Source organism: Lipomyces doorenjongii (assembly GCF_038497915.1).
Source record: "Lipomyces doorenjongii strain NRRL Y-27504 unplaced genomic scaffold V1508scaffold_15, whole genome shotgun sequence".
In the NCBI taxonomy this organism is placed as follows: domain Eukaryota; kingdom Fungi; phylum Ascomycota; class Lipomycetes; order Lipomycetales; family Lipomycetaceae; genus Lipomyces; species Lipomyces doorenjongii.
In genome coordinates this window covers 110,449-136,195 of record NW_027118082.1, presented here as the reverse complement: position 1 = coordinate 136,195, position 25,747 = coordinate 110,449, and the positions used below count along the sequence as shown (strand labels likewise).

Genomic DNA, 25,747 nt, shown 5'->3' with positions numbered 1-25,747 from the left:
GCCCTACCGTCGCGATATTTTCCAAACCCAAACCATGAATGCCGCTGCATTCTCCACAGCAGTAAGTTAAATACGCCAGATCGAAGCGCATATTATACGAAATCAGCATGTTCTACGACCTCTGCGTGCCGTGGCCAAAAGCTGTGACCGCGTCGTCCGCGGTCGAGTATACTCGCTCTACGGGGCCAATTCCTGATCTCTTCCGCACAGTCGCAACGCTCCAAGCACGTACGTGCCCGCTCTTTGTTCACTAAAATTAATCTGACCTATGAATGTAGTCGGCTACACGACAATTGCATACGACTACGAGCTCTCCGGCAAGATCGGATCAAACATCACGTCGCCGATCCAAGACGACGTGTTCTCTGCCTCGCTACCAAATGTGACATTTCTCAGCCGAATAACAATCCTCCTCGAGGACGCCGCGCAGTCACAAGCACTCCCGTCCCTGACCACCAAATTCGACATCCTCGCCGTCCGTCCGACCACTGAAAAACTCTTACTGGCAGCGTGCACGTCCCTAGACATCGACCTGATCTCACTCGACCTCTCCCAACGCCTGCCATTCTATCTCCGCCATCGCACCCTCGGAGCCGCCGTCGCACGTGGTATCAGGATCGAGATATGCTACTCCCCGACCACACGTCAAGCCGATAACAACGCCCGCCGGAATTTGATCTCCAATGCGGCGGCGCTGTTTCGCGCGACAAGGGGAAAAGGCATAGTGATTTCTTCCGGGGCTACGAGCGCGTTGGAGTGCCGTGGGCCGTACGACGTTGCTAATTTGGCGACATTGTGGGGGTTTACGCAGGAGAAGGGCAAGGCGGCTGTTGCCGGGGATGCGAGGGCTGTTGTTGTGCACGCGCGCATGCGGAGGCGGTCGTATAAGCAGGTTGTAGAGATAGCTGTTGATGAAGACCATTTGCGGACGGCGGACAACAAGAGAGCGGACGAGAAAGAGCTTCAAAAGCGGACGAAGCAAGAGGATGTGAGTAAGAAGAACGAGTCATTGCCACGTCAGGGGTCAAAAAAGCGGAAAGCGACTGACTCATAGATATGTAATTTTACCCAAACACTGTACATTATTTTGCATGATATACCTTGGCATTGTACTATATCCTCACGACCACAATTAGAAATATAATTCTATTCATACATACGTTATGGGCTGTATACTACAAATTCACCCAAGAGTAGAGTATTTACATGAAAACCTATCGAAACCAATGCCATCCTTTCCTCCACATGTCACATATTTAACCTGACAAAACTATGTACAAAATCTGCCTACATTATAAATCGATTACACCTCCATCTTTTACAGTCACTCAAACAGTCGCATCGGGCTCCATCTCCTCATGATTCGGCTGCACGCGGATCTGGCCACCCACAACCGTAACCACAACCTTCTCGCCGGCTCGAACCTGTCCCTTGATGAGGTACATCGCCAGCTGATTCAATAACGATTTCTGAATCAATCTGTTCAACGGGCGAGCACCATATAGTGGATCAAAGCCTTTATTAGCAAGCCATTCCTTCGCTGCATCGTCGACCGTCAACTGGATTCGCCTATCATGCAAACGTTCCTGCACTTCTGCAAGGCGAATATCCACAATTCGTCGCAGCGACTCCTTCGATAGTCGGTTAAATACGAGAGTCTCATCTATCCTATTCAGAAACTCAGGTGGGTACAACACGCGAACTTTCTCAAGCACCTTCTTCTTCGCCTCCTCACCGACTCTACCAGACGTCAATTCCTCCTCGCTGCCCGAAATTAAAAATTCCTGGCCAATGTTACTAGTCATGACAATAATTGTGTTGCGGAAATCGACCTTGCGGCCTTGAGAATCTGTCAAGAAGCCTTCATCCAGAACCTGAAGCAACAGTTTCGACACATCCGGGTGCGCTTTCTCAAACTCGTCAAACAGCAGAACAGCATACGGCTTTCGCCTGATGGCTTCGGTCAATTCGCCGCTCTCGTCGTAGCCGACATATCCCGGTGGCGCACCAACAAGTCGAGATACAGCAAATCGCTCTTGGAACTCACTCATATCAAATCGAACGACAGCGCCTTCGTCGTCGAACAAGAACTCCGCGAGTGCCTTGGTGAGTTCGGTCTTACCGGTACCTGTCGGACCCAAGAACAGGAAACTAGCAACCGGACGTTTCTCGTTCGTCAGGCCAGCACGCTGGAGACGGACGGCATCAGCGACGGCATGGATTGCCTCGTCTTGGCCAATGACGCGCTGTTTTATAGAATCTTCCATATACAATAATCGATCTCGCTCGCCGCGCATGAGAGATTGTGTCGGAATACCAGTCATTCTCGAAACAACGCGGGCAATGTCGTCTGAAGTAACGGCATCGTGCAAAAGAGACGCTGTTCTCTTGGCGTCACCCTCTTTTGGAACCAACTTTTCAAGCGCTGGAATCTTTGAGTATCGTAACTCCGAGGCTTTAGCAAAGTCGCCTGTCCGCTGGGCGATCTCCAAATCGATTCTCGCTCGTTCAAGATCGGACTGCGCGGTCTTGATCTGCTCCAGTTCGACTTTTTCTTTCTCCCAGATCTCGGTCAACCGCTTGACTTCCTCTTGCTTGATCTTCAGGTCCTGCTCAAGCTTGTTGCGACGTTCGACTGACAGCGGGTCGCTTTCTTTCTTGAGAGACTCGAGCTCGATCTGAATCGTCATGATTGATCGGTCAAGTTCCTGGATCGGATCAGGTTTGGATTCCTGTTGCAATCTAAGAGCTGAGCATGCTTCGTCGACAAGATCGATAGCTTTGTCTGGGAGATATCGGTCGGTGATGTAACGGTTACTATAGGTCGCGGCGGTAACAAGTGAAGCGTCGGCAATGCGGACACCATGGTGTACCTCGTAGCGTTCCTTTAAACCTCGGAGAATACTGATAGCATCTTGAACTGAAGGCTCATTAATCAGCACCGACTGGAAACGGCGGGCCAGAGCAGCATCCTTCTCGATATACTTTCTATATTCATCCAACGTGGTGGCACCGCAGCACTGCAGCTTACCACGGGATAGGGCAGGTTTCAACAGATTGGACGCGTCAACTGAGCCATCTGCCTTGCCGAGACCAAGTAGAATGTGAAGTTCATCGATAAATAGAATGATCTTGCCTTGCCCGTCTTCGATTTCTTTGAGGACGGCTTTCAGACGCTGTTCAAAATCGCCACGATACTATAATATCTTAGAGAAAATCCTCAATACAACTGTCCAATTCAAAGTACCTTCGCTCCCGAAATCAGAGCTCCAAGATCGAGGGCGATGACTGACTTTTCTTTCATACTGTCGGGAACTTCACCACGCACAATTCGCTGAGCGAGACCTTCCATGATGGCAGTCTTACCCGTACCAGCAAGGCCAATAAGTGCTGGGTTATTCTTAGTCCTGCAAAATCGTTAGCATGTCGTGATGTTACAAATCCATATAATAAGCACCTTCTTGACAAGATCTGGATTGTCCGCTTGATCTCTTCATCACGACCAATGACTGGGTCCAACTTTCCCTCGCTTGCGAGCTTTGTTAGATCTGTGCCATACTGTTCCAATGCACTACCGCCACCTCCAAGGTTCATGTTAAAATTGCCGCCGTTGGGGTTCACATTCCTGCGATCGCTGCTTCCACCGACAGCTAAGCGGTGTGATGTGGTTGAGAATGCTCTGGCAGCCGATAACGACGCTGGAGCGAATATTGCCAACTGGACCTGGTTCTCAGTACGCTGTGGCTGCAGAGCCCTCGAACTGGTCGGCGACAGCGGTCGCGCCATGGAAGAGTTTCGAAGCTGAGTATGCTGGAGTACTCTGGCAGTTGAAGACAGTCCCGGAGCGGACCTCAACAGTTGTCGGTTCATCTTGCAGCTTGTATGCAATCATGAAACAAGAAAATCGACAGATAATCCGAATCTCTATGTAAGGGAAAACAAAAATATTGTCAAAGCTGGAGAAGAAGGATCCGGCATGATGCGTGTTAGCTCAGCTTCGCCTTACCCGGCCTTTAGCAGGCATACGGTTAGGGCTCCGTTCCAGAAGGCTCCATAGCGAGTCATAAACTGGAAGACCTTCCTTTTTAGTTACAATCCTTGAACCTTAATATTAATTTTCTTGATAAACACCCGATAACAGTAAGAGCAGAATGGCTTATGCAAAGAATCTCATGGCAACAGAACTTCTCGATAGTTCTGCACATTGTATCCAACCAAGCGTTCCAATTTTGACGTCACAGGCATTCCATTTTGCAAGTGTCGTGCCTTTTGAGTATATATTCGTATAATATATTCCTTTGGAGCCGAGATCATGTCCAAGACCTGCACGCGCAAAGGGTGCGGAAAGGGCTTCGACAAGCCAGACGAGAGCCAATGCTGGTATCACCCCGGACCGCCAGTATTCCACGACGCCCTGAAAGGTACGCCTGTTAAATCTCGATTAGCAATAGTAAATTCTAATAATGTATGCTTTGTCTAGGGTGGTCATGCTGCGAGAGACGCGTTATTTCGTTCGATGAATTTCTAACGCTGCCTGGATGTACCAAAGGCGTTCATACGACCGAAGTTGCCCCGCCAGCACCTGGACCGGTAACAGAAACCAACGTCGACAAGCCGACGTCAATCGACGAACAGGGTGTGGAGACATACGGTAATGCGCCAGCAAGAGGATCAGCATCAGAATCTGTCGCCAAACAGGAACCGCAACTTGCAGTCACTCCAACCAAAGAGGCTCTGAATGATGCCGCAAAGAAGCTAGATATAGTATCGCTTGAAGATCCTGACGATGTGGAAATTCCCATAGATACTAAATGCAAGAGGAACGGGTGTAACGTCACTTTCGACGGTACGAATCGCGATTCGTGCAAGTTCCATCCAGGGACTGCGATATTCCACGATGGTATGCACAATTTCACTGGTCTTGCGCTTTGCTCTGAACTAATGAGTTTAGCTTCGAAAGGGTGGTCGTGCTGCAAGCGACGAGTACTCGAATTTGATGAGTTCTTGAAGATACCAGGTTGCATGGCTGGAAAGCATTTATATGTCGGCACTAAGGATGAAAGTAAGACTCAAAAGGAGGAAGTGGTCGAATGTCGGACGGATTTTTACCAGACCCCCACAACTGTCATTGTCTCAATATTTGCAAAGAAATGCGATGAGTCCAAGTCGTCCATCGAGTTCTTTGAAGACTCGTTAGCACTCGATCTCATGCACCTAGGCACAAAGCGATTTAAGACAGAATTCCAGCTATACGGTCCAATCGTGCCCGAGAAATCGAAGTACAAAGTTATGGGAACAAAAGTTGAAATAACTCTTGCCAAGGCAAATGGCTTATCATGGGGTGGTCTGCGCGCCGGTGAGAGTGGAGCTGGCATGATCAGATTTGGCGTGGCTGGACGAACGGGCACGATTGGCGGAAAAGAGATTGTTTACCGGAATCAGTCATAAAAAAATTGCTTTGGTGTTTAAAATGATGTAACTATATATGTACAGTGTATTAGGGTGGACAGAACGAATAGAGGCGCAATGGATTGAATTGAATGAAGTTGTTTGATATGCGTTTGTACAGAATGAACCTTTATTAATGCATAGTGGACATAAATTTCAAAAACAAAAGCACCATTGACCCAACACTAATGACGCATACGAACAAATCAATGTACTACTAATTTACTTATCCCATACACCATATAAAGGACATGCCAACAAAACACCAATTCGCAAATTTTGTTTAACCTCCGAGCATGGGATCCCTATAATGCTTCTGTTGATTGATGTAACGTTGTTCACGGCGAATGTCTCTGTTCTGTTTGTCGCGTTGATCTCTCCAGTCCGTTTTCGTGAGGCGTTCCTTGACCGGATCACGAGAAATTGAAGCCAACATCTGTCGCGAAGTAGCCGCAATAACAGTTGACTGTCCTTCACGATGCTCGGCAGTAGGTCGCAGTGACTGTCTGTAGTACCTTGCAAGCGATCTATGACCGATCCGTAGACGAGATAGCGGCAACGAAAGTTCGAGTCCTGTAGGATCGAGAACGAGATTGCTTTCAGTGCGACGCTGAGGCCCAACGTTAGCAACTTGAAGAACCGTTTCCGCATCATCCTCAGCAGATCCGTCTCCTGAAGCAACGTCATCCCAATCATCTTCCTCCTCATAATCGTCAGGATAAGACGACGAGAAATCATAAAAACTCGAGATTTCTAATTGCTCGTCTTCGGTGTCGTATGGAATCTTGCAGTGTTGCTTCGCTACCATGTGGTCTCGAATACTATTCAAGCTTCTGCCAATGAAAGAGCAGTACAAGCATGCATTACCGATCGACACTTTTTCTGACAAATAGGTTATAAGTCCTTGTAAATCAACAATATAGTCCTTCTCCGGGACAAAAAGACCGTGATCGTGCTGCATATGAGAAACGGTAGCATCGATGTCACTAAAGTTCTGTGCTGAGCAGAAAATGCAGGCGTTTATAGGCAACTTCACAGCGGTCTGTAACTTCCTTTCAATAATAGAGTCAATATCCTCGTCCTCGTCCTCGGCATCCAGTTCGCCGACAACACTCGACGCAGCCGATCTGACTGAAGGACGGGCAAAGTCGGCCGCTCCATCATCGATAATGCTATCCAAATCGTCTCCGGTAACAGACGCCGTCGTAACAGAAGACGGAGCCTTGTGTCGCCGCAAGGTTTTCTTGCTTCCACCTGCAACTCTGCCATCTCTGAACCCAAAAGTATGATACTGCAGAGGCTGCACAGGTTCCCCCAGAGAAAACGTAGATGACGCTACACTCCAACCTGGACTATGATCTCTTGCGCCAGAAATAGTGGATCCGTGATCGTCGTCCTCACGTAGTCCTAACTGCTCTGCTCGCTTCAGGTTCTCTTTGTGTCGTGAACTAGACAAATGATTTTCGTACGCGCCAGCAGATGTAAACCGCTTATTCCCACATGCACGACATATTTGCACAAACGATAACTTCTCCTCGTTCTTCCGCGTGGCATCCATCTGCTGCAAAACTCTCTCGGCAAATATTTCCGCAGAGATAGGGGGCAACGTCGCCACTCGTCTCTTCAAGTTATAACGATGCCAATCTGTCTTCATGTGTCGTCTCTGCATATCTGGCGTGGGAAATCCAACACCGCAGCTATTACATGTAAATAATGCTGCGTTCGGGGGTGCAGACGACCCTGCAGTAACCTGTAACGTCGATGACGCTGTGACGGCTGACATACTGCGCGTGATATAAAGGCTGAACGGCTATATTTTTGACAAAAATCCTAGAAAACAACTAACAGTGCTCAGTGGACTTAATATATCTATCTTTCTATTTGTACACCAGCAACTATGCTGAATAATAGTACTGGTTGGGCTTGGTGATAATCAAGATCCAAAAATTTGCTTTAGCAGTTAGAAGTTGTGAGATGCGCCATAAGGTCGTACCATATGTCACGTGATTTACATATATCTGTGCTCGTTATGGTAGTTTTACAATTTACATCATATCAAAGCTCGTCCACAACATGTCGTTCATCTCAACCGCCATCACGGTGTTTGCATTACTACTGCTCTTTCATGCTGGTTACTCTGCATATGAGTTCTCGCATTATTTGAAACACTTGACGGTAAACAGCAATGCGACACTGCCAATCGATGTAAGTTTGTGCGTTCAGTATTGATCTAGAGATAAATAGTTGTCATCAGTGCCCTGGCGCTAACATGGGCGGTTGGATTCAGATCATTACTGAAACTATTGTGGCTACCGGCTTGTTTGCTCTTGGTCAGGTACTTGGAGCGGACAAGCTAAGGCCGGTTTCGTTTGCAAAGTGGGCAAAGGGATTAGAACGGGAAGGGAAGAGGTATGTTGCCATCATTTTTGTAGTGTTCAGTGTCTCTTTGCAGATGCTCCTCTAGTGTGACTATGCTTGAAATGCTGAATGTGCTAATACGTGTACATTGATAGTCCATTTTCTTTCTTGGAACGACGGCCCGGTTATATGAATGTGACGAAACTACGTGAAGAATATGCATCGACGAAGAAGTAAGAGGTTCGAATTTAGATAGTGTGTTTGGATTGCGAACGTGAGGATGGCCGCATTGTACGATAACATTGAACGCACTTAACAAAAGCATAAAAATTCCTCAATTGCCGTAGAACCATTGCAGGGTCTTCCGTACGCTCGCGGCGCCATGCACATAATTGATGCGACTAAATATCACATCACGCTATTCTGCGGTCAATTGCTTATACAACTCTACGAAATCTGATACGAAATAGTCAACTTCTTCTCGGCTGGCAGTCCTTCCAATGTCTTCGCCTTTTCTTACGACGTAGGCGGTGCACAAGCCGTTCTTTTTAGCAGCTTCGAGATCGTACATATGAGCGGCTACCATCAAGACACTTATGATTATCGTTAGTTAAAACTTACTTCGACTGAAACGAAGAGAGCACACTTTTCCGGTTTCAGCTGAAGATACTCGCTTGCACCTAGATATACTCTTGGTGACGGTTTGTAGATCTTGAAGAGTTCGCTGGAGAACACGACGTCCCAAGGCAACTCTGCGTACTTAGCCTGTGCAGAAGTTAGATAAGTCGGATACAGCATGGGCTAAGAGGCGCTGGCTTGCCATGTCGACTAAGAGTCTCATGTTTCCATTGGACAAAGTCCCGATGATGAACTTGGATTTGAGAAGTGTGAGACCTTCGAGTGTATCATCCCATCCTATATCAAAACACTGTTAGGCCCGAGCACTCATTAATCTTTAAATATATGAAAGACCTTTGAGGTAATGCCAAGCAGTGGCAATATCATCCTTCTGCTCTTCCGTCCAGACTCCTTTAATCCCATATTTCTCCACTAAGACGTCCAACGCCTGTCTGTACTGCTGATCCACTGACAGGAACGAATTAAAGACAGATGTCGCATCGTCATTCGAGTTGTCAGAGACGAACTTGAAATAGCAGTCGCGCCATTCCTGTGTAAATTCGTTCCAGTCAACTGAGGTCTTAATAGGCTCTGGGGAGCGCGCAAGGATATGTTCCTTGACGGAGGTGCGCCAGTCGACGACTGTACCGAAGACGTCGAAAAGTATGGCCTTGATCTCCGGCATTGCTATATAATTGGCCTATATCAATTGATAGGCGGGTGCGATATCGATGTTCTTCCCGTTAACAGACGTCGATTTCAAATTGTGCGACAACTTCGTAAGATAATTACTTACTTCTGGTAGGACCAGAAGTAACGCATAAAGCGCGCCTGAGGTGCCATTCTTTACAGGTTGTCGCTTCTCAATAGTCGGAAGTGACTTTCGGGACGCGGCGCGGGTAAAAGGCCCGGTCATTGCCGATAGCTTTCTCCCGTTCAGAGCGGTCCCATCGAGTTATTTATAGTTTTAATATATGTACAATGAAATAATTTCAACGCCCAGTTACTCTACATATGCAAAATTCCCAAGGTTACAAGTTCGTAATGTGAAATGAAGATAGTATCGGGTTAGAACCGCTATTGCTCTTCCGGTCTCACTAAGCCAGTCTCTCCATGCTCCTGCCATTGTTCTCCCAATATTCTTAATCTCGCCGCCGCTGGATATCTCTTATCACTTGCTGCTCTTGTCCAAGCATCCCATACAGTGGTCAACAGTTTGTGACCTTCCTTACCGTACGCAATCAAAAACCGTCTCGCAGTCAGCTCCCACCACGAAGCCATTACCGTAAAATGTGCGTTCGTAAGACTCGCCGGTGGCAGGTTGAGCATTCTCGAAATAAATGTCCACGAATGATAGAGCGGATACGGATGAGAGATATTCGAGTTCAACGGGAACCCAATCTGGGTCATGACTCCCCACACAGAGGCGATCCCGCCCATGCGTTCACAGTACATGGCGTCATCCTCCCATTTCCCCTCAATACGTTTATATCCCATCCGTATACGTCCTTCTTCAGTATCAATCGAGCAAGAGTAGCCGATAACATAGGGACATTTCTTGACGATCCTGGCGATCAAAAGGTCACGGAGCTTGTAATGTTTAGACATCATAAACACCGCAAGTGTGCCAAGAGGAAACGCACTCATAGGTGAGACTGTAGTTTCTGTCTCTGCTTGCGAAACAATAGATTTCGACAGAAAGTTTAGTAGCCAGTTGTAACAAAGGTCAGACTTTTCCTTTGCCTCTTCTATAATGACATTAAGTTCGCCAAGCTAGTACAATTCGTTAGTCACGCCAGTCTGTAACACAGACATAAAATCGCCAAAAACTAACAATTTTCCGAATTTGCTGACGACTGTTTGTAAGCTGCCCAAGCTTTGGTTTCACCTTTCGCTTGTTGGTGGAGCAATAGGTCTTCAATGCCTTGTCTGCGGCGACTGGAGCCAAGATGTCGGATTTTATGTACTACTAACTGTTAGTAACTGGAAGCTATAAGCAATATAAATCAATAGCTAACCAGAATCAACTTATGATAATAATCTTGCTCGGCTTTTGCTTCATCAATGTATTGAGGTACAGGAGGCTGCGTTGTAAGTTCGTCGTTCTCGACTGCTGTAGTACCTGCACTAGAAGCCACCTCTGTGTCGTCCAGAGCGGCACTCAAATCGGTCACAAACTTGCTTTCAGTAACAGATGGCAAAGGCTTCTGTGTCGACCCTTGCACTTTCGGTTCCGGTTCTGGCAGGTTATTAGCTTCATCGTCTGACTTGGGGGTGCTCTTCGTTTCCACTGCTTTTAATTCCTTGCGTTCCTTCTCCTGTCGCTCACTGGCAATGCGTTTCTGAATAGCATCCAACGCTCTTTGTCGTGCCTCAGCTTCTTGTCTTTGCTTGGCTTCCTGTACCTTAGCCGCCTCGCGCTCCCGTTTTTGTTGCAGTCCACTATCTTGTCTCTCTTCTTCTAAGCGGGCCTGCTGTTCCTTCTCTTCTTGTTCTCTCGCTTTTACTTCGCGTTCCTGTATGGCTTTTTCTTCGCTTTCCCGTCTCGCTTTCTCTTCTAGTTCACGCCTTGCTTTCTCTTCGCGTTCCCGTCTCTCGGCATCGTCGCGCACCTTTTTCTCTTTTTCATCCCGGCCCATTCTCTCTTGCTCTTCATGTGCTTGTCTTTCCTTCTCTTCGGATTCTTTCCGCTCCCGCTCCAAGTTCTCTTGCTCGAGTCTCTGCCGCTCTAGCTCCCGTTTCCGAGCCAACTCCTTCCTCTTAATGTCCTCCAATAATTTCCGTTCTTTCTGTATAGCATCTGATATGCTATTCCACATCTTCTTGGACTTTGAGTTCCAGTACGAATCCTCGTCGTGCAGCTGATTCTGATACATCTGCCAATTGATCTCGCGCTGCTGCTTAACATACTCATTTTCAAGCGACATGGATTCTTGCATGGTTTTGTCCTGAGCTGCGCTCCATTTTGATATCATGCTATAGACCATTGCCATGTTCTCTTTGACTCGTTCGGTAGAAGTTAATCGCGCCCGTCGAAAGGGAGACCGAGATAAGATGAGCTCTTTGATACACGTTAGCCAATACATACCGTCTATAATTCTGGACTAAATAGTACCTAATTGACTAGCATCTAAAGGCTGTAAAGAAACCGCCATCTGCGCAAGACTCTCGGGCAGAATATCGTCATCTTGCGCACGATTCGTAGGCACACTCTCCTGATTGTTCTTCACGGTTGTAGATGTTGATTCAAGACCATTCTCTACCTCCATGGCTTCCGCGTCTACCGGCGGATCGACGATAAGAGAGTATACGCCCATGCTGCTTATCACGATTGGTCAACGTGATTCGAGAATGCCGTAGGTGTATATCGCTTTTTAATGCACAGATGCTATACCAAGGACATCGTCTCTATTGGCGGAAAACAAGAAGTTGCCGATTGTAGCCAAATCAATGTAAAGAATCACGAATATCGACTAACTCGGGGATTCGTGGAGCACGATCTTCGAAGCTGAACTCCAAAAAACTTAAATCAGATAGTGAGACTGAAGCCAACGATTGAGAATTTCAACCACACGACCTCAGTCTTCGGGGGGTCAATGTCTCTAGGATAGTGTTCTGGACAATCTACGGCCTACGGCTTGATATCCTTGATAGTTCAATTGAGATCAATATTGCGCGCGCGGTAATTCTATCAAGTGCTTCGTTCGTAGGACACTGTTGACAATGTCCGCGTTAGCACAATATGTTGGAAGTACGTTTTTTGATCCAAGAAGATCTATCATTCTTTAAATAGTGTGATTGTTAATATGCTGCAGAAGCGGTAGTGGTGATCACGTCCGATGGACGGCTTTTCACGGTAAGATCAAAGATTTGCGGTTATCCATGCGCATCGCGAGACTGCTATCCGCCAAAGTTTGGACATACTGACTGCATTATAGGGAATATTACAAGGTTACGATCAAACTACGAATATTATCCTTGAATCAGCTAAAGAACGAGTAATAACCCCTGACGCGCCGACGGAGGTCCTGGATTTGGGATTATATTTACTAAGAGGTGAAAGCGTTGCGTTGTGCGGGTTAGTTGACGATGAAATAGACTCACAGATTGATTGGGATAAGGTGAGACTACATTTATATAATTTGTCATAGATATTGATATTTGTATAGGTCCGTGGACTGCGGCTAGGCGAGACGAAGAAGCTGGGACTATAGAATATGCCATTTCGAAAAGGAGTACAATGGCTTCATAGATTGGTTTCAGGATCCTTGTGTATTATTATTCATTTGCGGCTACATTTTATGGTACACTGTATAGTTGTATAATCACTCTCCTCCAATACGGTCCGTTGTCTATCGGTCAGGAAACCCCAACTACATATATATCTTGTAACCAACGACGCCTCATTAAACCTTGCCCTGTGCCTCAAACGACTCAATTAACTCCCACAATGGCTCCGTGTCCCGTCTGTCCAATAACTCGAACTCCTATTCAGTCATGAGCTTCCACTAATACATCTATATTCAGCCGCTCCGACTAACCTTTGAGAAACTGATAAAATGCGCAAAGAATGAGTTCCAATGGGCCTCCAGATTCATGTGCACGATTGCATCAAAGTGATTGTAATATATATGTGCAAAAATTCGGAACAGCTGCTTAAATATGTTCTGTAATGTTACTGGAAAGCTTGGGGGAAATGGCACGCCTACAGTTGCCAAGCAAGCGTTAGATCCCTTGCAGAGAGCGAACTTGTCAAACAAACATACCAGCTTTTGTAGGGAATATTGACTGATCGTTGAGCTTATTGTTGGTCCAGGTGAGGACAAGATCGATATATCTTGAAGCAGGAAACCGTATTTGTTTTTTAGATCCATCGAGCCATGTATAGTCAAAACTATATAATAAAGGTTAGCTTGACGGAGGAAATGAATCCAGGGGACATACCCTGGTCCTGCACTCATGGCCGGACAAGATTGTACAGTGCAAAACTCCGATATAATTCCATAAATTAAATTTAGGTATGTAAAAAACTCGAATGCTAAACGATACAGTTAGAGACATGTAATGTCAGATTGTCACGATGGTCGCTTTACTATTCAGGGCCAACCATTCACCCATGTCGACGTATTTCGGCAGCACTACAATTGTCTTGAAACTGCCTTTTACTAAAGCCGTACGAACAAACGGTTGTGACAGAAACATAGGCTTTGGTACAGGAGGCACATATTGGTTGTTGGAAGACGCTTTCAGGTGGTTCGATGAGTTGGAGATCGTGGACTGTACCGAGGAATGTGAGCTGGACGTCCGTATGAACGAGGCCTGTGTTGGCGTTGATTGCTGCTGTTGTTGCTGTTGTTTGTTCTTTCTAGACGACCGACCGAAGCCGCGACTAGAAGGCAATATAGTGTCAGATATCTCTGGTGAAATATGAATTGAGCGATTACACATACCCGAAGTTGTTGAAAAAGGACATGTACGGTGATGAAGTAGTCAAGATCCAGTCACCGCTATTTTGTACGAGATCAGAGTAAGAACACAAATTACTTTGTATTTATGACGACTTATTATCATGTAATTGAAAGGCAAGGATTGCCTCTCAAGTACCTCTATGTGCTGGATTGAAATAAGGGGCGAATTAACGTCCCGTCGACACGCGTTTTCTACGTTGGAGATGGAGCGCGCCTGATCACGACCAGCTCACAATAGCTAAGTCACAGACAATCTGTTCTCAGCGCATTACGAACGAAACACTTGAGTTCAGTGTAAGAAGCCAGAAGCGGTTACCCATCGTTATCAGTTACTAGACACATTAACAACTCACATATTTTGCGACTACGCAATTCTCTACATCTGCGCTGTTATCTACATAACTACATTCTAATCAGAAATGGCTGGTCCACCGCCTCCACCTCCACCACCTCCTCCTGTAGGAGTTCCAGCACCACGCGGACCACCACCCCCGATGGCTGGCGGTGGCGGGAGAAACGCCTTACTTGGCGAAATTCAACAAGGAAAGAAGCTGAAGAAAGCTGTCACCAATGATCGAAGTGCTCCAGCAGTTGGGGGCCGAGCTGCCGGCGAGTCTGGGGGATCCAGTGCATCATCTACTTCCCATCTGGCACCGCCTGTGCCATCTGCTGGTAGATCTAGATCGAACTCTGGCGATGAATCACCCATGGCTATGGGACCTCAGTTAGCTGGCTTGTTTGCCGGCGGAATACCGAAGTTGAAGAGTAGAGGTGGAATCGATACAGGTGGTAAGATGATCTACGATCCTCATATTTTTGGCCTAAATATATTAACTTAATGAATAGCATCACTCAGTTCTCCTGCTCCAGTTGCACCACCTCATCCATCGGTCCCGAGACGACCGGCTCATCACAAAACATCGTCGTCTGTATCGTCTGTATCATCGGTAGCTAATGTGAGACCTCCTTCACTCGCCCCGGCTATTCCGGGATCCGCACCACCATCAATTCCATCAGGCATTCCTCCTGTGCCTCCTGTACCGTCGTCCGGTCCACCTGCACCACCATTGCCGTCGTCCGTCCCGCCAGCACCGCCATTGCCATCATCACTAGCTCCGTCAGCACCGCCAGCTCCTCCGTTCCCTTCATCAATTCCGCGGGCACCGCCTCTACCATCGTCGTTTACTACACCGGCACCGCCGCTACCACCTTCACTGTCATCGACCCTAGCTCCGAAAGCGCCTTCCTCGATACCCCCGGCTCCTCCTCTTCCACCTTCGGCAGCACCTCCTCTGCCACCCTCGGCCGCGCCGCCAGATCCAACGTCATTTACTGCACCACCTGTTCCTACGACCGCCGCACCTCCGATACCTTCTTTTGGGCCGCCCTCACCGCCATTATCCTCGTCGATCCCATCAGGGCTACCGTTGCTCATCCAGTCGGCCAAATCTACTCCGACATCAGCTCCACCGGCGTCGTCATTACCTTCTTCAATCCCACCACCCCCACTACCCCCGCAGCTCCCGTCGACTCTACCAACTCCACCTCCAGTCCCATCGTCAGGACCACCAGCGGCCCCCTTACCATCGTTAATTCCACCTGCACCCCCGTTAACATCATTAATTCCACCTGCACCACCGTTACCATCCTCCCTATCTAATAGCATACCCGGCTTTAAGTCCCCATCTCACTCAGAACGTCCAGTACCGCGTAGTGCGCCGCCTCCACCGCCTCCAGTACCGTCCGCAGCCCCGCCTCCGCCGCCTCCTATCCCGTCGTCTGGCAAGTCAGCGCCATCGTCGTCCAATACTATACCACCGCCTCCACCACCACCATCGTTCTTGAAGGCCAGTGGTGAATCAGATGTTTCGCCAGTACATCATGCTCCGCCAGTTCAGTCGTCATTCACTGCGGCGTTAAATGCATCTATAGTAGGCCGACATCGGGCCTCTAGTTCGTCAGCCGCGTCGTCGATTCCAGGTGCACCTCCGATTCCAACTTTGCAAACATCAACTTCTTCATCGGCACCGCCAGTTCCACCGCCTCCACCGCCAGCACAGCCATCGTCTGCGCCCACAGCACCTCCGCCACCACCTACTCCTGCGTTTGGCGGTGCCCATGATTATTCATCAGATAGTGATAGCGACGGATTTGATGATGATGACGATTACGACAACTCTGATTCGAGGCCATCGGCGCCGATGATGGCAGTGCAAAGTATGCTGTTCCCCACTTCGCCGCCGCCGCCGCCTCCACCACCACCCCCAGCAGTATCCTCTGGTTCAGCAGCGATATCATCGTCCTTAAGCCTAGGATTACCTCCCCCCCCTCCTCCGCCCGCGCCTACTTCTACATCTACCAACGGCCGGTCGTCAGGCGGTCTGCCGCCGCCACCTCCGCCACCACCACCAGGGGGGCAGCCAACATCATCCGTCGGCAGCTCCCACTCGCCATCAAACTCCGTGTCATCGTCCACCGGTCGCTCCTCGCGTCGTTCTGCATCAGCGGCATACAGAAACATCCGCGAATTAAACGCGAGCTCATACACTATCGCGAATAACGTTAACGGCTCACAGAGGCTGGATATTAACGACTCGAAATACAAGTTCAAGAATGATAACGACCTGCCGAAGCCGAGAAAGTTCGAAGGAAAGCAGAAGTTGTATCCTAGTGGCCGAGGAAGTTCTGTGCCTTTGAGTTTCTCTTTATTTTCGTAAATTATGGCAACCAAATATTTTAGCGTCATATATTGCCGAGAATAAATCGTAACTAAAATGTGCGGAGAACTGGTGGATAAAGATATTGTAGCGATTTATCGGCATGCATATGTACTTGAGTGTTGTTGTGATTATTAGTTTTTGGTTTATATTAATTTATTTGCCGAAAGGGTAGAGTTTTGTTTAGGGTCTGTGCATTAGCGCGTGATATGTATTGGAGAAACTGGTTAAAACATTGTTTGAACGATTTAGCTGCATGACAATTTGTTAGATAGGCCGGTGTCTTGAGATTATTACTCCTGGTTTCAACAGTAAATTGTTAAGCATTATTAGTGTGGTCGACATAACAACTGTTCTGTCGTCGAATTTCAATGGGTATTGTACCACATCTATCCGCCATATGACGCCAGATATTCGACATGGAGATACCCAGCATTTCATTCCAACTACACTTTGACAGACACAATGTCATATCCACCCGGTCCGCGACAACCTCAGTATCAGTCCCTGGTACAGGGTAGCCTGCCGCCGTACCAGTCCACGCATTCCAGTGCCCCACCACCATTACCTCCTCTTCCTGCAGCAGGGCAGCAAGCTCAATGGAGCAGCGTCGCCGGACCGTCGCTACAGCACGCGCAGGCTGCCGCGCCGCCACAAATACAGCAGCAGCAGGCGACAGGGAACAATGAGCCCGACTATGCCAGAGGACTTAGGAGTGTGCCAAGCGTTCCTCATATGTGCGTATCGTCTCTTTATCATAACTACAGACTAGTCAATAGTTAACGACGAGTATCAGGCAACTTGGCGCGCCTCCATCGCCAATTCCATCGCCCGCGCAGTCACCGCGGCCGGCATCCATCAGTGCGCAGTCACATCTTTTTATCCCGCCGGTTCTTCAGTCTAAGAATCGCCAGGAACTGGCGGCGTTAATCCAAGATGAGGAGACATTGACGGCACTATTCGAGACCACGCATCCGGCCAGCAAGCAGCAGATGGAGAAAATCTCTGCACTGTCGACGCAGGTCAAGGAGATCACGGCCAGGATTCTAGACAAGGAGAAGACGATCGCGGATGCGCGAGCGCGGACTGAGAGCGAGTTGAAAGATGCGCAAGATATGGATGCGAAATGGCGCCAGGTCGAGAAGAGGATGTACGAGGCTCTCGCGCCGTATTCGTCCGCACGCCTACGCGCGAAGTTGGGCTCTGCGACTGAGGAAGCCGAGCACGTTTCTGAGGCATTGGCAGGCAGTTTTCTGGATATTGGGGGTACAGCTCGTGGGCATGCTTCTGCTGGCGTCGATGTGGGGCAGTTTGTGAGGGAGTATCGACGGGTCAGACGGATTTATCATTTGAGGAAAGAGAGACTGGAGAGATGGAATGAGGAGAGGGTTGGCGGGACTGGGAGAATACGTAGGTGAGGTTTAGATAGGGCGTCTTGGCTTTGACTTGCATTTGGCGTGTTGTTCGATAGGGCTATAATATATAACAATAATTCACGACGTAGATCGCATCACGACTCTAATCCTGGCAGCAGAATATGGCAACAAAGTTATACTATCTAACAGGGAGAAAAGGATTTATTTCTATTTCAAACCGGAAGACATGTACATAAATCCCATAAATATCCCAAACAACAAAAAAGTATGGCTCAACTTTTAAATCTCTAATATCCGACCACGAAGTCATTAGGCAAAAATGTAGATCTTGCCGGGCCAGTCGGCCGGGTCGTTGAATCGCAAGCCGACATTGAGACCGGAGACCTTCTCGAGCTCCTCGGGAGTCAAATCAAAGTCGACGTGGTTCAAATTCTCGGCCAAACGCTGGGGATTGTTGGACTTGGGAATAACAGCGATGCCTCGCTGAGTGGCCCATCGGAGCAGGACCTGGGCAGTTGTCTTGCCGTGGGCTTTCGCGATCGAAGAGATGAGATCGGCCTCGAGAAGGAGACCGACTGTTTGCGCGAGAGGGTGGCCAAGCTCGAGGAAGGACTGCGGACCGAATGAGGAGTAGGCTGTGACGGCGATACCGCGCTGCTCAGCGAGAGCAATGATTTGGGGCTGGGTGAGGTAGGGGTGGTGCTCGATTTGAAGGACGGCGGGAGGGATTTTCGCGTAGCGGAGGAGATCGATGATGAGGGCGCCGGCGAAATTGGAGATTCCGATATTCTTCGTGTAGCCGAGCTCGACGGCCTTCTCCATCTCGGCCCAGGTCTCGGAAATGGGTACGTCTTCAAACTCCATGGTGCCTGCGTCGGCATCGAAGAGGAGATTTGGGGGGTATCGGACGGCAGGATCGACGTACTTCTGCGCGATGGGGAAGTGGATGAGCCAGAGGTCAAAGTAGTCGAGACCCCAGTCTGCAAGGGACTTCTTGGTCATCTCAAGCACGTGGTCTCTGGCCAATTGTTAGCACCGTCGAATCAATAATGGTACAGAAATTGAGATAGCGTACTTTGAGTGGAACGTGTTCCAAAGCTTGGACGTGATGAAGAGATCCTCGCGCTTTACAAGACCGTCGGCGATGGCGCGGCGGACACCCTCGCCGGCCTCCTTCTCGTTACCGTAGTCCTGGGCACCGTCGAAGAGTCTATAGCCGACCTTGATGGCGTTGTAGACCGTGTCGGCGCAGCTGTCCGTGGGGACCTTCCAGAGGCCGAACCCGACCAAGGGCATTTTCTGGCCGGAGGGTCTAAGAGTGACGGACATTATTTTGGATGCGAAGAGTCTGGAGGAGACAGAGAAGTATCTGGTACTGGATGAGTGGCTATAGAGAGATCGCACGAGTGGGATCTGGAAGATTAGTAGCATGCGGAGGTTTAACCATTGGTAGCAGGCGCGTTGGGTGTTTATGAATACAACGCGGCGCTGGCAGCAAAGTTGTGTTAACTATATCCGCACATATTATTATTACGTACTATAATTTACCAGCACAGTTCTAATCGGATCCGAATAGTGCCAATCTCGGTCGCCTCTCGGTTGATCTACATCGTGGAACTGCTCGTACTTGGTATTCTACCAATCGCAGCGGATTGTGGAAACAAGGAGACTGGAGCTTAGGCTAATTCGTCACCGAGCAGAATCGTTAGTTAGTGCCATCCGCTACCGCTGGCCGGATAAATCTAGCGCAACACCAGATTAGGCACTGTCACAAGACCCAAGGATGCTAACAATTTCTAATTAGAGATGATTGAAGGAATTTTACATATCGTATACAAAACAGGTTGGAACAACCACGATGTCCAAGATGTAAACAACCAGGCCAAGGGATTTAAGAGACTGTAAAAGTACGACAGGGTTTCCACTAGACCAATCATGGAATCAAAACTAGTAAGGCATCCGAGCACTCCTCGGTTGCTGCATCGCAACATCTGCTCTAGTTGGACGGCTTCACTGAGCGTAAAGCCTCACAAATGGCGCAGACCCGACATATTGGACACTCTGCTGAGCGAAATATCTTCATTCAAGATCTACAAATTTTGGCCCAAAATAGGCTAGATTGGCTATTACCTTCTTGCTAATTTTTAGGCAAAGTGCGACCCTATTCTGGGACATTTTTCCTATGACTCACAGTACGGAGTGTGGCATTGAGGCAGTGCTATGTCCATCATAGAGGGGCGCCGCCGTAGATATTTGACACTTTCAACTGCGCAGCATGCATGGACCAGCTATTGTAAAGGACCTGAACGAATATCTAGATATTCTTGGACAACTTCCATTACTCGACGTATATACGCAGATATGTTTTGCCTTTCAGTGGCCGATGCTTCCTCACGTTCAGCAATCATCTACAGGTTGACGAATGGTCTCGAACGACTGTCCGCAACCGCACACGAGACAAAACATCATCTCCTTCACAGCGACGCTTAACCTATCAGCGGACATCATGTTCAAGTCGTGGGCGAAGTTAGACTGTTAATCTCAACCTTGGAGTGTGTAAGCCTGAGGCTGTGCGGAGGCCGCAATTTGACCTGGTCGAAAGTTTGATACATTTGATGCCTAGGACGCTGGACGGCGAGATTGCGGTTGTGATTTGTTTGAGGTATGAAGATATGGAGAGGTTGAGGGCAGATGAGAAGTTTGCGAAGTATGGGTGGTATATCGGGTGACGGATAGCCCACAAGGATAGTGAGAGGTGAGCTCGACCTATTCGCACGACATTCGACAGTGCTTGCATGCACAAGTGTCCTGCTTTGATAAGTGCGTGATCTGAATACCTTTACCACTCGATGAATCTCTGCAGGTGCCGCCGATGACATGCGGACCAGCAGATCTCGGCATTTTGTTCATAATTTTCAAAGTCCGGGGTTTGATGGCCGTCTAATACAAGAGTTACGTTTAGATATTGAGCCAAGTAAGATCTAGGAGAGATTTATATCCCTGTGCCTTCGGAATACACTATTGTTGATTTTAAGGTTAGCCCCTGAATATGATAGAAACCGACACAGCAACGATCAAAGTGGTTTTGCGCATTATCGATGCAATCAGAAACTGCCTAATCATATATCGCATAGTTTGCAAGCTGGCTCAACCAAGTGTGTCATCATTCGGATCCGACCTCGTTTCAAACTTGCGAAGCCTTATTGTAGTTCCCGTTCATATTCGATCAATCGTACGCAGAATCCCTCACCTGTAAGGTATACCTGTGGCGACGTCCACCGCAAGACTTGTCTGCAATATCATTCTTGATGTTACTACTATAGAATAACTTTCGCTGTCCGGATTCCAAGTAGAAAATCGGAAAGGGCAGGTCCTTTACGAACACATTGAATGGGGTTAGGGTACTCGGATCGTGACGGTGTTGAACCAAACAAAATCAGCCGCTTTTCTCCGTTGATTCAGTGCACGTTACTGAAAGCTTACCGAGAAATTAAATAAAATCTCACTTATCTTACCAATGAAATGCTTTTTTTCGCTTCTCTCCACACGAAGTGCACTGTCGGCGCCGTTGACGCTTGTCGACTGCTGCTCTGCCCACACACTGCCTCCATTTTCTCAACCACACTTACGCCGATTTCTTATTCGCAACGTATGCATAACCCGCAAACAATGTCTCTACAGCACGCGCACGATCCGCGAGAAACCTATTCGCGTTGTATTTTTCGGCTCGGACCAGTTTAGCATGGCGTGTTTAGACGAACTGGTCACTTACAAGAGGCTCGCAAAAGACGCGTTCGATGTCGACTTGCATGTTGCTGTCCGGAAACCTAAACGCGCCGGTCGAAATCTGAAGCAGTTGAGGGAAGGTATGTTGGTTGCGGATATATGTGACGCGCACGTGCCTGATGGATGTAGTTCCTCTAGCGGCTCTTGCGCGGGATTATGGCCTACCTTTACATGCAGCTGAGGAAACGGAAGATTTTAAGGTACGTCAGTGTTCCTGCTACCAATTCACCGATCCTAACCCAACATGGCATACAGAATCTCCAGGCTTTAGGATTTGACCTCGCTGTCGCAGTGTCCTATGGCAAACTCATCCCGTCCTCCTTCATTCAATCAACAACCTGGGGCGGGATCAATGTTCACCCATCATTTCTCCCCCGACATTCCGGCCCCGCGCCTATCCAGTGGGCGATTTACCACAACGACCCCACGACTGGCGTGACAATACAAACTCTACACCCACATAGCTTTGACAAGGGCCAGATCCTCAAGAATTCTGATCCCGTGCGGATATACGACACTGATAACTACGAGACTCTACTCAGCAGATTGTGCGTCGCGGCGTCAAATCTTCTGCGTGATTTCTTTAAAGACCTGGTGGAAAAAGTCCACGGTCCTGAGGACTTCTGGACCGTGTTCAAACCGGTGCTGGAGCGCAAGTACACGTACTCCCATGCTCCCAAAATCGACCCCGACATGCGGAGAGTCCGATGGCATGCCGACACCGCCGACCGTGTCGACACTGCATTTCGCGCGTTTGGCGGGCCGCTGTGGACCTTCGCGCGTGTCGCGTCACAGCGGAAGGGGCGGGTTGAGGAGAAATTGCGACGGGTGCTACTGTACGGCGTCTCCATACACGAACGTGGTGATCCCGGTAATAGCCACCAAACTGATCCAGATCTCGGGGAGGACGTGCCGCCTGGGTTCGTCAAGTTTGAAAGTAATGATGAGTCCATGATCGTGCAGACTCTTCGCGGCAAAGTTAGAGTCGGAAGTGCCAAGATTGAAGGGCGGCAGAAGAAGTTGAAGGCGACCGATTTGGTGTACCCGATTTTCATGTCAGACAAGGATTAGTCATTTTACTTGTAAATTGTAGAAATAATCCATATATAAAAACATTCGAGCATTGCGTCATTCGAATAATGAAAAAAATATAATAACAGTAGCAACTAAACAGACTAACTAGCGCTTGTATGCTGTTCGTTTAACACCTCCAGTATGAACAGTGATCGTAGGCCCCGCTCGTTTTGGAGGCAAACTATATTTTTCCGGTGCCGCAAGCCGCAGAAGGTCCTCGACTTCTGTAGATTGAGCTCCACGTGCACCATTGTAGAACATGCGGTCAGTACTGCCCACTATCCGCGGTGTTCCCGACAGCCCTCGATAGCTCGAAATTGTGTTCAGAGTTTTGTTGCTATGTAGAGAATACTGTGACGAGCTTGTCGCCGGGCGTGGAATCGTCATTGCCGCTGCTGTCGGCGTGAATTTGTGGAGAGTTTGTCCAATGTGGGGAATAGTGTCAGTGAATGGCACTGTCGATGATGATGGCGTGACAGGCTTGAACGGCGCTAGAGTGGCACTTGATGCAGACAGCTTCCCGGGAGACTGAGACAGCGAATCGCGATGCGGAACAGCGTATACTGGCGCCGGTGCGTGAGGCGGCTCGTTGGCATCCCTCGCGGTAGCCCTATTGAAATACGGAGACGCAACGGAAGACCTGTCGATGGGCTCGTTGCCGCCTTGTCGTACATATAGAAGTTGTGACCGTGGACTTGCATACGCCGCTCTAGGACTCCGGTCCAGCAAACTTGTATGCGACCGTTTCTCGCCCGACGATCCCGTACCGGGCGTTCCTGTTCGAACGTGCGAAAGAGGAGTGGGCGGCCGCCGATCGCCAATTCTCGAATGTATTGAAGATGAACGAGGGACCGGTATGGATCCGCTTGACAAGCTGTTGTCCCCATTCTCCTCGCTGTAGGCACGCTGTTGTATATCCGGCGCGGTATGGCCGCTTTTTAGATGCGACGTGTTGTGCACCGATAATGATGGCGGTCCCATCCTCTCTTGCGCTTGATGTGAAACAGTAAACTGATTCTGACGCGGCGTATATTGCAACTGCTTCCGTAGCGCATCATTCTCTTTCTTTAATTTGTCCGCTTCTCTATATGAAACTCATTCCGTTAATATATCGGCCAACAGAAACTGGTATGCACAAAACATCACACACGATTGCCAATACGCGCTTTCTGACAACGCGGGCTGTATCTGTGCAATCATGTTATCTTGATACTCGACATGCTTTCTCAGTTGCGCGATTTCTGAGCCCTGACCTTGGTAGTGATCAACTAAATATGTAAGAGTAGACAGCTTGAACTAGTTCTTTCGTTTAGTACATTTATAACAAGCAAAGCGCACGATTTAAGGAAACCTTTAACGTTGTTGCCATGCGGTCTATGAACACTTTGGAGTTACTGAAATAAATTGCCAGCTCGGGTGGCATCTGACACCACAGAGTAAGTAAACTAGAATATCTTGACCAGACGTATATACAAACTTGTTCCGATATGGCGTAAATTTCCATGCCTGACGAATGACAATACGGACAGGTGTGGTTTTTTGGTAAATTATTCGAATCAACTGTAACAACAACCGTCAACACTTCCATCGCCATACTGCCAAACGCAAAATAGGACACAAACTTGAAGTGATGTCAGGGACGCCGATGTGATCGTCACAGAATATGTGACCGCAGGTGACGATGTAGCAGCGGTTTCCAGATGTCGATGGACGCCGGAAGCATAATGTGCAAAAAATTAGAGGCGACGCGAGGTTGACATCGGCTTGTGAGGTTGAAGTATACTCCATCTCTCTATCAATATTAATCAACAAAGGCTTCAAGTATTAGTTGCGCAGTAGGCACTATGAATTTGCATGGTTTTATCATAGCGGCTAATGAGGAGCACCTTGTGGGAGAAGCGGGTGTATGCCTAGTGTGATCGGGTTAGGGCTTGCAACAGCAAACCACACACTTTTTCAGGGGGTAGGCACGACAACATACCTGACGATCTTGGTAAGCTCTGAATTCTACAATGTTGCTTCTTATCGGGCTACAGACGTTTCTGTTCGCGATATTGATACTCGAGAGATTCTCTTACCAAGTTAAGATGCTAGATTTTTCGTGTCTATCGTCATCAGAAAGAAATCGCGCTATGACAGCCAAACACAGGAGCGGCATTTTAGAATGGGCTTGCCCCATTCGCCGCCTTGTTCCAGAGAAAATCCACAATCACGACCCAGATAACCTTTTCGTCTCTCCTACCTGAATCCCGAGCAGACTCACGTTAGATACGTCGACAACAACGGAACATTCACACTGCCACAAAACAAGGCTATGCCCGTTTTGTCCATTGCGAACATGTCAAACGTGGAGTGGGAAGATTGTTGACATTAGATCCATGACATTCCGATGCAAGGGAGCGTGAATGGTTGTAAATTGGGAGAACGCCGAAGGATACTGGGGAATCGTGGATCGAATACATAACCGGTCGGCTCTATACCTCATCAGAAGAGGAGCTTCAGATGGCACAACAAACATATCAGCAAAAGTATCAGGCGGAGTAGAGTACTAGCGGAGATGTTATGTGTACATAATAGAGATGGTGAATTTTGGAGGAGCTGGTACGGGAGTCGAACTAAGTATTATTCAATATCCATTCCCATATTTTGTATGTACATTTGCTTGTTCTCTCAATATTTACAAGAGTGAAACTCAGATATAGAGCCGTTTCGCTTGATTTCTAAATACTGATTACCACACACTCGGTTGGCCATTTACAGATTTGTACCTTTCGACCCCTGTAGCTTATGTTCATCATTCTGTAGCTTTTTCTTTAGAAAATGCAGTCCGACATATGTTGCACCGGTTATCGCTAAGACGCTCACTATGGGTTTGCCGAATGAAATATAAAACGCGATCTAT

General features: G+C 48.2%; 15 protein-coding genes across 15 annotated transcripts; 7 read left to right on the top strand and 8 right to left on the bottom strand.

Annotated features, from left to right (window-relative positions):
• Window positions 1-26: 26 nt before the first annotated feature.
• Window positions 27-1,159, top strand: V1508DRAFT_384124 (RNase P subunit p30-domain-containing protein). The gene is made up of 2 exons (XM_066937762.1): window positions 27-228; window positions 279-1,159. The coding sequence occupies exons 1-2, from the start codon at window positions 108-110 to the stop codon at window positions 1,052-1,054; spliced, it is 897 nt and encodes a 298-aa protein (XP_066796786.1). The 5' UTR covers window positions 27-107; the 3' UTR covers window positions 1,055-1,159.
• A 169-nt stretch (window positions 1,160-1,328) lies between these two features.
• V1508DRAFT_403459 (P-loop containing nucleoside triphosphate hydrolase protein) lies at window positions 1,329-3,594 on the bottom strand (the record flags this gene model as incomplete). The annotated part of the gene is made up of 3 exons (XM_066938554.1): window positions 1,329-3,197; window positions 3,248-3,407; window positions 3,458-3,594. The coding sequence occupies 3 exons, from the start codon at window positions 3,592-3,594 to the stop codon at window positions 1,329-1,331; spliced, it is 2,166 nt and encodes a 721-aa protein (XP_066796785.1).
• Window positions 3,595-4,199: 605 nt separating this feature from the next.
• Window positions 4,200-5,608, top strand: V1508DRAFT_368337 (HSP20-like chaperone). The gene is made up of 3 exons (XM_066937405.1): window positions 4,200-4,421; window positions 4,481-4,900; window positions 4,952-5,608. Exons 1-3 carry the CDS (start codon window positions 4,313-4,315, stop codon window positions 5,446-5,448), a joined length of 1,026 nt encoding a protein of 341 aa, XP_066796784.1. The 5' UTR covers window positions 4,200-4,312; the 3' UTR covers window positions 5,449-5,608.
• On the bottom strand, window positions 5,464-7,388 carry V1508DRAFT_414511 (C2H2 type zinc-finger-domain-containing protein). The gene has a single exon (XM_066939939.1). It carries the CDS (start codon window positions 7,229-7,231, stop codon window positions 5,732-5,734), a length of 1,500 nt encoding a protein of 499 aa, XP_066796783.1. The 5' UTR covers window positions 7,232-7,388; the 3' UTR covers window positions 5,464-5,731.
• Window positions 7,389-7,506: 118 nt separating this feature from the next.
• Window positions 7,507-8,218, top strand: V1508DRAFT_368333 (magnesium transporter). The gene is made up of 3 exons (XM_066937404.1): window positions 7,507-7,653; window positions 7,736-7,857; window positions 7,962-8,218. Exons 1-3 carry the CDS (start codon window positions 7,522-7,524, stop codon window positions 8,041-8,043), a joined length of 336 nt encoding a protein of 111 aa, XP_066796782.1. The 5' UTR covers window positions 7,507-7,521; the 3' UTR covers window positions 8,044-8,218.
• On the bottom strand, window positions 8,066-9,336 carry V1508DRAFT_414507 (HAD-like domain-containing protein). Its single transcript, XM_066939938.1, has 4 exons — window positions 8,779-9,336; window positions 8,627-8,721; window positions 8,453-8,571; window positions 8,066-8,399 (listed from the first exon to the last, which is right to left on the bottom strand). The coding sequence occupies exons 1-4, from the start codon at window positions 9,107-9,109 to the stop codon at window positions 8,225-8,227; spliced, it is 720 nt and encodes a 239-aa protein (XP_066796781.1). The 5' UTR covers window positions 9,110-9,336; the 3' UTR covers window positions 8,066-8,224.
• Window positions 9,337-9,389: 53 nt separating this feature from the next.
• On the bottom strand, window positions 9,390-12,118 carry V1508DRAFT_414503 (GLE1-like protein-domain-containing protein). Its single transcript, XM_066939937.1, has 4 exons — window positions 11,540-12,118; window positions 10,443-11,485; window positions 10,259-10,390; window positions 9,390-10,197 (listed from the first exon to the last, which is right to left on the bottom strand). Exons 1-4 carry the CDS (start codon window positions 11,739-11,741, stop codon window positions 9,502-9,504), a joined length of 2,073 nt encoding a protein of 690 aa, XP_066796780.1. The 5' UTR covers window positions 11,742-12,118; the 3' UTR covers window positions 9,390-9,501.
• On the top strand, window positions 11,889-12,817 carry V1508DRAFT_414502 (uncharacterized protein). Its single transcript, XM_066939936.1, has 4 exons — window positions 11,889-12,175; window positions 12,240-12,280; window positions 12,363-12,545; window positions 12,594-12,817. Exons 1-4 carry the CDS (start codon window positions 12,148-12,150, stop codon window positions 12,636-12,638), a joined length of 297 nt encoding a protein of 98 aa, XP_066796779.1. The 5' UTR covers window positions 11,889-12,147; the 3' UTR covers window positions 12,639-12,817.
• V1508DRAFT_414496 (Mob1/phocein) lies at window positions 12,679-14,041 on the bottom strand. The gene is made up of 6 exons (XM_066939935.1): window positions 13,875-14,041; window positions 13,518-13,813; window positions 13,369-13,462; window positions 13,191-13,318; window positions 12,966-13,129; window positions 12,679-12,911 (listed from the first exon to the last, which is right to left on the bottom strand). Exons 1-6 carry the CDS (start codon window positions 13,895-13,897, stop codon window positions 12,831-12,833), a joined length of 786 nt encoding a protein of 261 aa, XP_066796778.1. The 5' UTR covers window positions 13,898-14,041; the 3' UTR covers window positions 12,679-12,830.
• Window positions 14,042-14,164: 123 nt separating this feature from the next.
• Window positions 14,165-16,986, top strand: V1508DRAFT_414495 (uncharacterized protein). The gene is made up of 2 exons (XM_066939934.1): window positions 14,165-14,681; window positions 14,739-16,986. Exons 1-2 carry the CDS (start codon window positions 14,312-14,314, stop codon window positions 16,607-16,609), a joined length of 2,241 nt encoding a protein of 746 aa, XP_066796777.1. The 5' UTR covers window positions 14,165-14,311; the 3' UTR covers window positions 16,610-16,986.
• Window positions 16,987-18,165, top strand: V1508DRAFT_438505 (uncharacterized protein). Its single transcript, XM_066942179.1, has 2 exons — window positions 16,987-17,346; window positions 17,406-18,165. Exons 1-2 carry the CDS (start codon window positions 17,075-17,077, stop codon window positions 18,025-18,027), a joined length of 894 nt encoding a protein of 297 aa, XP_066796776.1. The 5' UTR covers window positions 16,987-17,074; the 3' UTR covers window positions 18,028-18,165.
• A 129-nt stretch (window positions 18,166-18,294) lies between these two features.
• V1508DRAFT_352324 (NADP-dependent oxidoreductase domain-containing protein) lies at window positions 18,295-19,314 on the bottom strand (the record flags this gene model as incomplete). Its single annotated transcript, XM_066936851.1, has 2 exons — window positions 18,295-19,003; window positions 19,061-19,314. 2 exons carry the CDS (start codon window positions 19,312-19,314, stop codon window positions 18,295-18,297), a joined length of 963 nt encoding a protein of 320 aa, XP_066796775.1.
• Window positions 19,315-21,413: 2,099 nt separating this feature from the next.
• Window positions 21,414-22,929, top strand: V1508DRAFT_414485 (formyl transferase). The gene is made up of 3 exons (XM_066939933.1): window positions 21,414-21,851; window positions 21,901-21,971; window positions 22,027-22,929. The coding sequence occupies exons 1-3, from the start codon at window positions 21,503-21,505 to the stop codon at window positions 22,840-22,842; spliced, it is 1,236 nt and encodes a 411-aa protein (XP_066796774.1). The 5' UTR covers window positions 21,414-21,502; the 3' UTR covers window positions 22,843-22,929.
• On the bottom strand, window positions 22,897-23,995 carry V1508DRAFT_63543 (uncharacterized protein). Its single transcript, XM_066942988.1, has one exon. It carries the CDS (start codon window positions 23,824-23,826, stop codon window positions 22,951-22,953), a length of 876 nt encoding a protein of 291 aa, XP_066796773.1. The 5' UTR covers window positions 23,827-23,995; the 3' UTR covers window positions 22,897-22,950.
• On the bottom strand, window positions 23,995-24,711 carry V1508DRAFT_63685 (uncharacterized protein). The gene is made up of 2 exons (XM_066942989.1): window positions 24,468-24,711; window positions 23,995-24,405 (listed from the first exon to the last, which is right to left on the bottom strand). Exons 1-2 carry the CDS (start codon window positions 24,631-24,633, stop codon window positions 24,164-24,166), a joined length of 408 nt encoding a protein of 135 aa, XP_066796772.1. The 5' UTR covers window positions 24,634-24,711; the 3' UTR covers window positions 23,995-24,163.
• Between the last annotated feature and the right edge of the window lie 1,036 nt (window positions 24,712-25,747).